This window comes from Cryptotermes secundus, unplaced genomic scaffold (assembly GCF_002891405.2).
Source record: "Cryptotermes secundus unplaced genomic scaffold, Csec_1.0 scaffold250, whole genome shotgun sequence".
NCBI classification, from domain to species: Eukaryota; Metazoa; Arthropoda; class Insecta; order Blattodea; family Kalotermitidae; genus Cryptotermes; species Cryptotermes secundus.
This window is the reverse complement of record NW_019738873.1, coordinates 742891-757226: the sequence shown is the minus strand read 5'-3', so window position 1 is coordinate 757226 and position 14336 is coordinate 742891. Positions and strand designations below refer to the sequence as shown.

General features: G+C 37.4%; 1 protein-coding gene across 5 annotated transcripts in view; it reads left to right on the top strand.

The window, feature by feature from the left end:
- LOC111871145 (TBC1 domain family member 2B) overlaps window positions 1–14336 on the top strand; it is a 46566-nt gene that overhangs the window by 6483 nt on the left and 25747 nt on the right. For 3 of the 5 annotated variants that reach the window (XM_023864022.2, XM_023864025.2, XM_023864023.2), the window contains exons 4-6: window positions 646–883; window positions 3406–3554; window positions 6004–6131. In XM_023864022.2, coding sequence (XP_023719790.1) covers window positions 646–883; window positions 3406–3554; window positions 6004–6131 — 515 coding nt within the window. The remainder of the gene's footprint in view (window positions 1–645; window positions 884–3405; window positions 3555–6003; window positions 6132–14336) is intronic. The other 2 variants (XM_023864026.2, XM_023864024.2) reach the window with 2 other exon arrangements.

The window sequence follows — 14336 nt, the reverse complement described above, 5'->3', positions numbered from 1 at the left end:
GGGTCATAATAATAATAATAATAATAATAATAATAAAACTGCATTCAAATTTTGTTTTTTTTTATCAAAAATAAGTGCAGCTTATACGCAGTCAGGATGTACCATCCAACATGGTGGAGCATGATCTAACAACTCAACTAAACACAGGAATACTCTGCTTCTGTATTGGAGACAAGTGAGGAGAGATTCTCCAAGGTGCAAAAGTAAATGCAACAGTCTGTGGGTTGGAAATCTTTTGGCCCTACTTTGTACACACCCATTTCCATGCTGTGATTACAAGTGTTTCAGATTTAACTTTTGGAGGAACAGGGTTTGGAGTTTTGCCTTTCTCATTTTATTCCGTATGTCCCTTGAGCACTGTATTTGTATGTAACAGCTTAACATTCATAGGTACAGTGACACCCCCCCCCTCCTCCACCCATTTAAAGTTTCTTCGGGGGCCACTGGATCTGGACACTAAACTGAAGTCAATCTTAAATGGAGGAAGTTTAATGCTGAGGTTATTGGCATAGAATCATTGGAATATAATGTTAAATGAGATAAAACCTTGAATTCAGAGTCACTATACTGACTTTTGTGAAGAGTGATTTTTGATTGAAAGGTAGGGGTCAAAGTGGTTATTTCTTTTTCCTTCCGATTTTTCAGGGCACTCTTCTGTGTATGTTTCAGATGAGACAGCCTCACACAGGTCTTTTGTCCCCTATATTTAAAAGCAGTACTTCACAGGTGCCACAGGAAGTTGATGCAGTACCTGAAAGTCCAACTATGGAGCCTCCTGTTGTGTTGAGACGTCGTCCTGAACGTGCAGATTGTCATGAAACGTCTCTATTCAGTGGAAGCAGCCAGGGAGCACAGAAATCAGCTTCTGAAAGAAATAATGATGGTAAGGCTGTTGAATCTGTTTGTGACAAAAACTGACATTGCAGTTAGTCATGGGGCCAAAGTACTGTAAGTCTGCTGAGTGTTTTGTCTTTACTATTTTAGATCTGTGTTTTTGAATGCCTAGCATTTTTGGGTTTTCCAATAAAGGCTACATTTAAAGATTTTGAATATTTAATTAAAATGGTGCTCTGGTATATGTAATGATTTAGCAGCAGAAATTAAGAACATTTTTTTTCCCCTGAAAATCATTTTCAGCTTTCTGGTTGTCTTTTTTGTTGGTACATATTTTCAGGTTGTCCTCACAGATGTCAGTGATGTTTCACTTTTTCTATATCTTAGAATGCTTCAGTAACGTGTTCAGCAATATTAGTATTCATGATGAATCTGTGACAGTGAAGTATTCTTTTTTCCAACAGGTGTTGATTTTTCTGGAAATAATCCCAGCCCCCATCTAGTATATAAGGTGCTTGGGCTTGTAAGATGCATTGCGAATTTTAGGACCATTTTCAGGAAAGATTCTGCATCTTATATACCAGGAAATATGGTATTTTGCTGCATATTGATATTATGTATTACTGTATTATGTCGAATATAAGATGCACATTTTTCCTGTTTAAAGCTTGGGGTGCATCATAAATTCGAGGAATTATTCACCAGTTTGCAAGCTGCCCATGTGTTAGCCTAGAAAGAACCTAACATAAACACATTTGGTGTGAGTCATAAAGCCACATCGTCCTCTCCTGCCCCCACCCTTAACTGTGACTGAACTTTCAGTTCACTTTTTGCCTGACATTCTTATGGTCCAGGTGTGTTCAGTTTTCTATAAATTTTTACCCATGGAAAAGCGTTTTACATATGGTGCTGCATTCAGAAGAAAAGTTATTCTGTGCTCTGAAAAGACAGGTAATCTTGCAGCTGGTAGGAAGTATGCAATAAGTGAGGCATATGTATATCATTGGGGAAGTAAAGTAAAAGTAAAGCTATCCCTGTACCAGGCCATGAAGGCCCATAGGGTTGTGTGATGTTGAGGGTCCCACATTGTCTAGACAATTGGCTCAAAGATGGTGGTAAGGTCATCAGCCTTACACACCGGCCGTGCTTTACTCCCCGGGAAAATTATTTAATTAATTCCTGGTACTCATTTCTGTTAGAGGCTGAGTCGACCCCAGGGCCATAGTGCGGCTGGAAGGAATATAAAAACAAAACTGTTTTCATGTCTGACAAATAGAAGGTCTTCTTCTGGACCAAGGAAAGGTAGAAATCCTGAGATTGATGTGTCTGTTTTTAGAGTATTTCAAAGATTTTGTTTTGGGGATTACTCAGTTGGAACCCGATTTTAGAAACACTGGAGAGATTTAATCATCCTTCAGCATACTTCCTAATGTAACTATGTGTATATAACCGATACTCTTTTCAGATTCTGGGGGTAATTATGAATCTTTTATGAAATTTTTTCATAGAGACCATGAGAAAGTTGTTTTTTTTTCTAAATTTATCACAAGCTAGTAATATGTAGCATTGTGTTCTCTCTTGGAGTTCAGCTACTTATAGCAGTGAGAGCAGGTAAACATGGCATGGCACATATCCAAATGGAACTGGTGTACTTAAACCTCTACATAAATAAGACTTCTTTGGGGAGCAGTGAAATTGAACACTAATCTGAGGAAAACCTTAAACGGATGCACCTTAACACTTGGATTATTGTCTAGGATTTTTGACATTGATTGAACATCAAGTGAGGGAAAACCTTATATCAAGACATTAAGTGGGGGTTGTGCACTGCTAAGAAGTAACGTAGTGGCAATGCTGGAAAAACAAGGATTAAGTATGTTTTACTTCTCAATGAAAATACAAAAATTTCTACTGCTTTCAAAAAGTTTGAGGTTTATAAGCAGCCAATAATGTTATTAGAGTCTTTCTGGGTGGTTTGTTGAAATTTAATTTTGTCGTGGGTTTTGCAGTATTCCCTGCATCTAACTGGTACTTTAGAGCAGAAGGACTGTATGCCTTTTATGCATATCTTGCTGTCTCTTAATCAGTCAGGATCATTGCTTGTTCCATTTACTGTAGCACTGATTGATTGCTGACCACTCTGTCTTAAAGGACTCAGATGAATAATTGTTGGCTCTGAATAAATATATCTGCTGAATGCATATTAAATGAAAAATTGTTTATTCAAAAGTTCTGCATCTTGTTGAGAAGATATATTGAATAATTTACATATTATTTGTTCATCTAGAAGGCTTACTGGGGGCTAGAAGCTTAAATCTTGCTACTCATGAACATTCATATTACATGTTTTCATATATAGTTTATTTCAAAATTGAGCTTCACTTGTGTTTTTCCTTATTTTGTCAGGACTACAAGACCCTGAACTGAACCTTTTAGTTAATCATTAGTTTCAGAGAGCTTGCTAATTTTTAAAAAATATTCATACTCATTCATCATTTTTAGTTTTACAAAAGTAAATTATGAACGTCCACAGTAACTTTACTATCACAAACTTCTTTTTTGTTACTGCAGATGCATCAAACCTATCTCCGTACACATTTTCTAGTCTTGGCAAACGCATCAGGCATTCTTTCAGGGAGAAACGCCGTAGCCTTAGACTGAGTGGTAATGCTCGCCACAAATCTGACTCGTCAGCAGGAGATTGTGATGAATGTAAACAGGTGAATATAGAAGATCAACATTTACATGCATATAGAAGTTTTACCCATATTTTGTGCTTTAAAATTAAATAGAGATTTATCCAATCTATATGTTATGGCATTTGTTAGCTCAAAGTTATTGGTAAAGTTGTTCTTAAATGTTCAGAACATATCCTCACAATATTCATAGAATTTGGTTGGTCTTGTGACTGTTATAAGGATGGGGAATCGTGAAAAGCCTGAAATGTTGCCAGAGCTCTGTACCGTGTTATACTCACATAGAAGCATTTGGAGCCAAGTAGCAATGCTGTAGCCATAATTTATCTTGAAAGTGGAATGGAATTTGTCTAGCAAAGATCACGTTTGACACAGTGAACAAGGCATGGCCCCACTGCAGAGAAAATAAATCAAATGCTTGTGCAGCAGTGAGTGGGAGAGTGACCTAAACATAGTTAGAAATGAATCCGGCTGCAGATATCTGAGACACTTCTAGATTAGGACAATTGGGCCAAAATTTCCGTAATGTTGGGTATCCATTGTAAGAGAACTAATGTTTAAGAAGTCTGAAATCTTGAGAAGTATTACAGATTCATATAATATTACCTTGCAGTGTAATTTTTTAGATATGATGCGCATTTTCATCAGTTTGTATGTTATTTGAATTCAGTAAACAATTCAGTTCCAACCAGAATTCATTCTAATGGTGTTCTGTTCCATTAGTCTGGTAACTTAATATCTGGTGTAATGTATATGGTTAGGTTAGCCATCGCCACAAAAAGTAATTTATAATGAATCAGTATTTTTTAATTGAGTATTTATTTCCTGCTACATGTTTCGGTCTCATGGGACCAATTCAGGCAGTGACATAAGAATGCGTTTAGGTCATTGAACTCCTAATATAGATCCATATTGGTGTAACGTGTCATATTCTATGATACAGAATTTGTGCCTCGAGTTAATATAAATATTAAAATTAAAATATAAAATATCAAGGATATATTCAAAAATATACAAGTATACTGACTGTATTACAGGTACTGAAGTGTTGAAGAATGTATTAAAATTATTAAAAATTTTTAAGAGTTATTAAAAAATTATGTTTATAAAGTTTCAAAGTTATAGTGCCCACTGTAGTGCTAAGCTGCATCATTTTATAGTTTGTGGATCCAAGTCTTGTGATATGATTTTTTATTGTTGTAAAATCTGGAGGATATGTTTTTGATAACTTGCCTTCAGGGTAAGAGATGTGAAAAATGCTTGTGTATTATGAACTTCTGAATAGTGGCACTGTGATGCTTCCCAGTTGCATCAAGATGTTCCCAATTGGAATGGCAGTCTTCTTTGTACCTAATCTCTGCAGTGGGGTTAGTTTCTGTATGGTCTTTTGGCTTCATTATTATCTAAGATAGTTAGATATTGCCATGAATGCCCTGTATTAACAGCATAGTCTTCATAGGACTCAGGAGGTAAATCAGCTAATATATATAAATATATTCATATAGGGAACATTTTCACAACTTCCTATTTCTGTTGCAGTTGGAATTTTGTAAATATTGTCACATAGTATGGAGTGACTGTAGATGGGGTTTGGATTGGCAGATAGTTTTATGGACCACTTACAGGTCATAACTACAAATAACTATTGTTATTTCCACACTTTACAGTTCACTAGAGCACACAGTCCAGCATGCTCGGTCTGTTACTAAACGTTTCCTTGTAATGGATCCAACAATGACTATTCCTTTGCCTCTGGCTCAAGTCCTCTCTTCAGAGACACCCATACAGAACTGACTAAGCTCTAACCTTATCCCTTGCTTCTAACATCTTGTCATGGACCACATAGAAAACACAGCTCTTCTGTTGTGCCATTGTTGTGTTCATGTCTGTTGCTGCTGGAAAGTGATTACCCAACTTTTTTAATTTTTAATTATCCAACGATTATCTAGAAGTGACCCTGGTATATCTGCCTATCTTGCTGTTGGCACATAGGAACACCTCTACACATTACAATATAAAGCAGGTGCTTAAGTATGGATGTGTATTTGAAATCCTTTATTACCAGGGCCCGAATTTTGATGACATGTCATCTTTTTTTCCTTGAATCCTATGCGATACTCTTTAAGTATATAAATCTCGGTTATGAGCTGCTGGTTACAGAAATGTAAATTTTATAGGTAATTTTTGGCATTTTTTGACATTTTTAGGTTCAAGGTCATTTTTTCATTTTGGGGGGTAATTTTTTGGTAAATTTTTGGACTTTTAAGGGTATTTCTTGTCATTTTTGGCCATTTTAGAGAATTTTTCTTCATATGCTTTCTGAAATGTGAATAACATGGAAGCGAGGTGTTCTTTCTTTTCTCCTTTAGATCATTTTTCTGGATTTTTTCGGTCATTTTCTAGGTCATTTTTTAAATATTTTCAGGTCATCAAAATCCGGGCCCTGTTTTTTACTCTGCTTAATGTGTTTCAGTTTTCTAGTCAAGTGTTTGTGTTGCAAGAAGATCTGAAAGCCACAGAGGATGAATATGAGGCTTCTAGACAAGTGATTGAGATTCTCCAGGCTCAAGTTGAAGTTCTCACAAGGGAGAAGGAAGTATTGTAAGTAATATTTCATTGTATGAGGTTATGTATCAGTTGTACCAACATAAGAGTAGTAGGAATTAACATTTTACATAGTATTAAAATTTGGTTTTAACTAGCCCGATTGATCGAACGAACAAATCAGCCACAGCTTGCCATTTCTGCATTTCCGTTAAATCATGCGGAACCCCTCGTGATGTAATTTTTCTCATGCCCAGGCGTTCCTTCAGAATGTGAATCACAGTCGTATGCGCTAATCCTGTCTCTCAGGCCAGCTTATGAATCGTATGGCATCAGTCACTCTCCAGTAACGCGGAGAGAGCATACACTTCTTCAATGGCACTAGAATGACCTGGCCGACGCATGTCTGCCACATTTTGGCGTCCCTCGTTGAAGGCTTTTACCCACCTTGCCACTGTTCTGTAAGGCAGTGCAGATTCCCCACAAGCCTCTTGAAGACCTTGAAGACTATGTCGTGCTGTACAGCCTCTGGCACATTCAATCTTTATCCAGTTCCATTGTTCCTGTTTCAAAAACATCGTGACAACACTACATTAAACTGCCAGCTATCATGAAGCTCTGTTCTTCTCGTCACTGCGCATGCGCATGATGTGAGAAGGGAGAGTCCATTTGCTCTGAGGTAAGGTAGGTATGTAACTAACGTGTGGTGTAAGTGACATTATTTGGTTCCGTTGCATGGCGTCTCTACAGTAGTGTTGCCACTATTAAAGTTCCAACCCCCATAGTTGTCATCTTAGGCTTTCTTGCAGACTTTTCAAGTAACTAATGCTAGCATTACCAGTTCTTGTTCTTTATTTCAAATGAGTTTTAAGTTGTACTCAGATCCTACCAATACTATGGGAAATGCTCTGCAGAATCTAATTGGTCCTGTCTTTTGGCTTTGCTCATGTATTACGAAGGCCCTATTTTGTTACATTTGCTTGTCTAGTTGATAGACCTCATAATTATACCAGTCTGATCTTGCTTATCGAATGTCAAATGTTTTCATACTAAAACAGTTTATTTTACAGATCAGTCACTAGACTCTGTACAATTTTACCAGAGCTAAAGTTAGTGACAGTAGCACACAATTTGATATGAAAAACATTATTTGTATTTGAATGACATTCATTCATTTATTGTGTGCTTATGTGAATTATTGCTATATGGCTGACTTCCTGTGCCATAAATAGAACAGTTTTATTCAGTAATGGATATGCTTTATTTATTTATACTTTTATCATCTTATTTAATGGAAAACTACTCCTGTTTTAAGAATTTTTATAAGTCTACATTTTCCTAAATTAAAACNGCAATATGATACTATAAACACCAGCACATATCAGTCTCTGGTGTTTATAGCTTCAGAGCAAACAAAACACATCATTCATAACAGAAACAGCTCGCAATAGCCACAGGAACGTTGCTGCAAGACAGGCATATGTAACGACGACTTAGCGCTCTTAAACGCGTGTGTCATTAAATACAGTCCTCCTGACAACAGGCCAGTGAAAAATCTAACAATCTACAGCAAAACCATCAATTATTATGGGCGTTATAACATACGTGTGCAGCTGGACGAAACATACACGTCGAACCCCCCCAGACGATTTAAATCCCTGACGAAACATACACGACGAACCACGGCAACGGGTTAAGGCAGTAAGGCAGTCACTGTTTACTTCCAATTTATGAACAGAATTCTCTTACATATATATTGGGGTACTCTGTTATAACCTTGAATCTGTTTCTTATCTTCCCTAGATCCAGCTTGTGAAAGACTTTTTTTATTCAGCTTTACTTTCCCCTCAGTCTTATGTTGAAGACATGTAAAATGTTGAACGGTATAAAGAATCACACAGGGATTGAGTCCAGTACGGTTTTCCCCAGATCTTCAGCTACAGTGGTATAACCAATGGTTATTCATACATGCATTGATTTGCAGATGTTAACTTCATAAATGCCTTAGAAAATGGAGATGAAAAATGAACACATAAATGCGCAGACACGATTTGTGATATATCATTATTTGCAATGTGTAGTATTGTACTGTGTCCTGATCAGAATTTGAGTGTGGCGATAGCAGTGGCCTGTTTCAGAATAACAGGGAATTTAAGTGTTACAAAATATGATGATGGCCAATGAGAAAGTTGAAGTGCCATCACTATTCACTGGCACACTTGCAGTAAAGGTTAATGAGTAAGGTGTTAATTTCTTGTTAGAACTATCTGGAGCCAGTGACTGTAGATGCAGCATCTTCATTTACTGATCATTCCAGAAGGACAATGCACATTGTGGCACAGACCTGTTTTGTGTTTGTCTTTATTAGACTTATCAACAGTTTGCATGTGTTTCAGTTTTATTGTAATATACATTAAATTCTCAGTTATCCACTTGCCAAATATCTGGAATTCTCATACAGCCTGCAAACATTTCAGAGAAAATGTTACAATATTTTTAATGTTATTTCAAAAGCACGTGGTAGTGTAGTTGGTTGAGGCACTATGCTACAAGCCTGAAGGTTGCAGGTTCAATTCCCAATGTGGTCATTGGATTTTTCAATTGACGTAAATGTTCCAGCCACACTATGGTCATGAGGCTGACAAACTCACTGCCATCTGTGGGCTGATTGTCTAGAAAATGTGGGAGCCTCGATGTCTCACTACCCAGTCAGCCTCCGTGGCCTTTTACAGGGATAGCTTTACCTTTTTTTGTTTCAAAAACGAAGTTGCAGTGTGCATATGTTGACCCACCATGCAGTAATTCCCCCATTTTCCCCTAGTAGCGGAGCCTGTCATCATCTCCCATGCAGATTCCATTACAGTACTGACTATCTGAAATATTTTACCAATCAGTGTGATATGTCACCTAAGAAGACTCCCCTGCAGGAACTAATGCAAAAACACGTTTTGACCTGGTACTGGGTTGTGCGTGCAATGAGCAGCCTCAATTTAGCTTCAAGGATAACAGATGAGTGACAAATGGGCAAGTTTGTTGGTCTGCATAAATTGTTTGCTGGCACTTATACTTGCTAAAAAAAAAAAACACTTTTTTTTATTGCAGGAGATATTGTAGTATAAGGGTTCACTTAGGGAATGCTGATTTTGATGTGAATGACACTTTCTATATGCACTTATCATAATTCTCTGACAAGGCTTAGTCCGCTGGAATTTGGATAATACCAGTGTTCATCACAGTTAAAAGCACATAGTATACATAGGTCTCTTTTGCTGGCCACAGTTCTCACAATATTCCTATCATTTCATGCAGTGGAATCCACCACATGGGGGCTCCCAACTCAGAAATGGATTTCTTCAACTAGCCAGGTGGACAGAAACCAGGGAGGTTGATAGGACCGTAACTGGAGGCATTCATCACTAACACATTATCAGTGTGACTAATAAAATTAAATGTGTAAGCATGTTGTAACTAGTGTGTTGTCCAACCTGAATTGTTGCATCATTTAACATTTTCCTCTTTTGCTTCACACAGTAAACTGTTGTTTGTCTGGATAAAATTTATAGCATCCGTTAAAAGTCAGGAATGTGTATATGCATGATGGAGCTGATGTGTAAAGCAGAAAAAAATGTGTGTACTTGTCTAGTAGCAAGAGTTGTTATTGTTGGTATTATTGGTAAGTCATCTAGATTGAGACATTGTACTAAGACAAGAGTCATTTTTAAAGTAAGAACCATTTTGTTATAAAAAAAAAGAAAATTTCATTCATCCAATTATCCAATGTCATTATTAGATACAACATATGAACATATTGTAATGTGTTTTGCCACTGAAGACGCAGTTCAGATTCTTAATTGGTTTATTTAGCAACCTACAAATCGTAACTACAAATACTTATGACACTGTTATGGGTTTACACACTTTACAGACCCTACTCACAGATCTCTTCACACTATCTTCAGTACACCATGCGTTCCATTCTTCTTTCTGCAACTGGTGCTATATTTCAACTGCTCCGGCAAATGCTAGACTTCCACTGCACTGCTTAGGCATTCCAGTGTCTCTTATAAACCTTCAGCTGGACAGCAGAAAACTCAACTCGCTTCCCTGTTGCATAATTGCCATGTTTACCAATTGCCTAACAACAGTCACTGCATGGGCCACACTGGCCACTTTTTCAATGTGCTGCCATGTTTTCCTGAATGGACGATAATATAAGACAACCCCACACAAGGAAACATGTCTGCAGAGAAAACTAAAAATGTGAGAGAAAATAAATATTAGAAAACATATATACTGTATGACATCTGTTTGGTTTTCTTTTTGAAGTCACTAGCCTCTATTCAGTTTTTCCAACCTTTTTTCACCTTTTGTATCATCTATCTCACATTCATTGCTCACATTTTCATGTTCACTGCCAACATTGCCAACTTTTTCCTCATCCTCACTCCCATTTGTTTATCGGATATGTAGCACTGTTTAGATCATTTGACTATCATTTGCATAGAGCTCCACTGGTGTGGTAGTTCACACTGGTCCTCTTTATTAATCTCATGATGTGAGAACATGGCCCTCTACCAAGAGTTATTCAGAATACAGCTGTTTGAAATGATCCTTAACCTCTAGGAGACTGCTAAGCCATATGTTGGTCTTAAATTATGCTTGCTCTTGGCCTGATGAACCATAAGCTGGTCTCCTTGATGTTGCTCTGGATTATCTTGCCAGAGACATACAAAATAAATATTTTCTTTTAGATACCTCTTTGGAGAGGAAGTCCTAAGATTCTCATCACCTTTGTATATTGCTTCATTCATTAGTTATTAACTTAAAATATTCCAGTGATATTGCACTTTCATTGTTCACGTTAAAATACATTTACTTGAGAACATCAGGATTTATCTTTTCTTGCGCTACCATCTTCCTGGGGCATTCATATTTTTTGTGTGACATACACTTGACTAGTGCAACTGCATGGAAGTATACATTCTAATGGGGCACATAAGAATAACGATAACAACAGCACACCAGTATACATAGGGCTAAACAGAACAGGGGCGGCCAGTGCATAATGCTGTCGACCTCACCGCCATTTGTGAGCCAGTTGTCTAGACAACATAGGAGCTTTGTTGTCTCACAGCCTCTTACAGGTATGGCTTTACTTTTTTCGTTTTTTTTATGAAAGATTGGATTTTATGAATTTGGAGAATACCAACCTCCTACCTCCCCCCAGTATCTACCTTAAGCTGCATGTCCCCTCTGTGAGCCATCATTTTTATGATCACCCCATCACTGGGGGTAACAGAATCTACCATGTTGTTGCCCCAACTTTAGAAATGGATTCCATGCCCTTGTGTAGATGCACAGAAGCCAGGAATGTCAAATAGACCATACCCAGAAGCACCAGAAACCATTCTTCTAGCATTGCTATTACTGATCATGGTGGCAAGTAAATGATTCAAGCCAGAAGTAAAGTAACTTATTGACACTTACTGCAGTAGATGCAGTAGACCAGACATGATGGTGTACTGGTTAGACCCTTTCTTTGTATCTTGAAAGGAACTGCTGAAGTTTGAATTTTCAGATGGAAACAATATCTTCACTGACATTCTTTTTTTGTGTGTGTTTTCCTTAGCTGTTCAAGAGACATGAGGCCTGAGTAGTGCTTTTAAATAGCTGATGACCACTGCTGCAACTTTCTGAAATCTGCATTCGTAATCATTCTGCTGTGTCATGTTTGATGTTACATATCCTCCGTAGTTCACAGTACAATTAGACAAATACAGCAGTTATTCCAGTTCCTTAATATTCCCATGGATTGGAATCAGACTGAAACAGTTGGTAGACTTTCACTATATTCTGTATAAGTATTGCTTTTCTTGATGTGCATGGAACAGAAATTTATACTAAAGTGACATTACAGATGTAATAAATGTTACACTTTTCTTAGGCAGATCAGTCATGCATTGCTTGACAGATTTGATAAACAGATACTTCTTGCATGTATTTTGCATTCTCAAGGATTTAAAGATGTACTGATGAAAAATTGAGAATGATGAATCCAGCTAATTTAAGAAGTCTAGAATATATGTTTAGCTATACTTTTTAGTGATTCATAAGAACACTGAGAGTAATTACACTTTTAGATCACATTCTACATCATCACTTTTATCCCAGCATGCATTCATGCATGAAGGAAGAGGCTTGATAAAGCAGTTACAGCATAAAACCTGATGCTGTGGTCTTGGAAACCTCTTGTAAAGCTCTGCTGTTTTAGATGTATCCAGCTTTGGTGATAATTAGATGCAGTAGTATTTTAGAGTCCTTTATCGGATTAAATATAGTGTGACGTATTTGCGCTATGCAGGACACCCCCTCCCCTATCAGCGGTGACGTAACAGCTTTGGAGCGCTGCCGCTGCTGCTACGGTAACAAGCCAGTCAACACTCCGCCCCCTCCCGTGGTGACCTAATAGCACATTCCACTGTGACATAACACAGGACCACGGCTGTAACACGAGGCAACAGGGAACGGTATAAAAACCTGGCCGAGCAGTATGTGACGAGAGAGTGTGTGATCAGGAGTGACACAGTGCGGATCGTGAAGTCACCGAGTGCAGCAGAAGTCTAGCAGTCGCCGAGAGCAGTGGATGTAATTGTGATACTGCCAATGGCAGTAATTGTGTAATTGTGAATTGTATAAGTGTACAACCAAATGTGGAATAAATTCGCTTTATCCAGGACGGCGTGAAGTTATTTGTCATGTGACATATACCCAACACCTGACAAATACGTCACACTATATTTATTCTGACATATTTTGAATGTCTTTTATTGCAATGGACTGCAGTTTTGTTGTTTTCAGTGCTACAGTGCTACACCGTAGTTGTGTCTTTTTGATAACATTTGGTCTGAGTGAGCCAAATGAACATTTACTTACATTTTTTATATGTATGATCAACAGTTAAACCATAGCTTACACACATTAAGAGTCTCAGTAGGGTAATAATTACATTGTTTGTGAATTTGAAGAAAAATTCAGTACTGTTTGAAGTCTGGCAAAGAAGGAATATATGGAACTTGGTGTGTTAATATCTTAACTTGGCATAGTGCATTGCATGCTTTTGTTATTTAATTAAGTAAATCATGTTGGCCTAAAAATACCAACTTCATTTAAATAATCTGTGGTTCACATTTCATTTTCAGAATACATTCAAAATTATGTGGAATAACGAAAGGTGTTTTACCTCGTCTTTGGAACGAGACCCATAAATCAAAGTCTGAGCATTTTCTTTCTGTGTTCCCCCTTTAGGCTAGAAACTTGCCAAGTCTTGTGGACTGTTTCTGTGTGTCACCTGTACACAACACGCTATTGTTGTTGCTTACATGTAAATGTTTATTATTCATAATATTATTTTTGTCATACCCTGGATGTCTGATTGATTAATGAAATGATCTATTTTGACTATCAAGCTCTCATTTTCAGGTTACATGTATCATATGTCCTATTGTACAAGTTTGTACACTGTCGTTTGCATTGTCCTTCCATTTCTATTATTAGAAACGCTATGAATTAAAATTAGAATCAGTGCTGAGCTTAAAATTTATCATATTTTGTTGCATCCTGTTGTGTAAATCACTATACACAATATTTATTGAATTTTTTTTAACACAACACTATACAAATACAAACATATGCCCCACTCAATTGCTATCTAAGACAACATGTTTCAGCACATGTGTGCCATCTTCAGGTTTTGTTTTTAGTTACAGTTAATGTGTTGAACACTTAGTATAATTGACATGTAAGCCAAGTGGATCCATAGGTGTGATATATATTTTATATACTCTACACCTATTATATACTGTAATATGCTAGCGTGTATGTAGTTATTGTTTAACATTTATAGTTTGAGGGGAAGTTGTAGATTTTGAACGTTCCTTGTTAATGTATATAGGCCAAAGATGAAGATCCTTCAACATCAGACGCAAAGAACACGTAAAAGCTATCAGATCTGAGACATACAAGGTGTGGCAATAAAGAACCCGGATTACTTTTATGACTCATTTCCGGCCACGTCATTGACGAAGAGGAGGGTAGGGCATTGACCCTTGGACTTCCCTCTACCGTCACACAAAGTTTCATTCACGTGCATCGGTTAGTCTGGCCGCGACCATTGTTAGAAGCGGATCGTGTTTCTGAGCTCCGTCGGAATAATGCTGAGTGCTAATGCAGAACAACGTGCTAACATCAAATTCCTCACAAAAC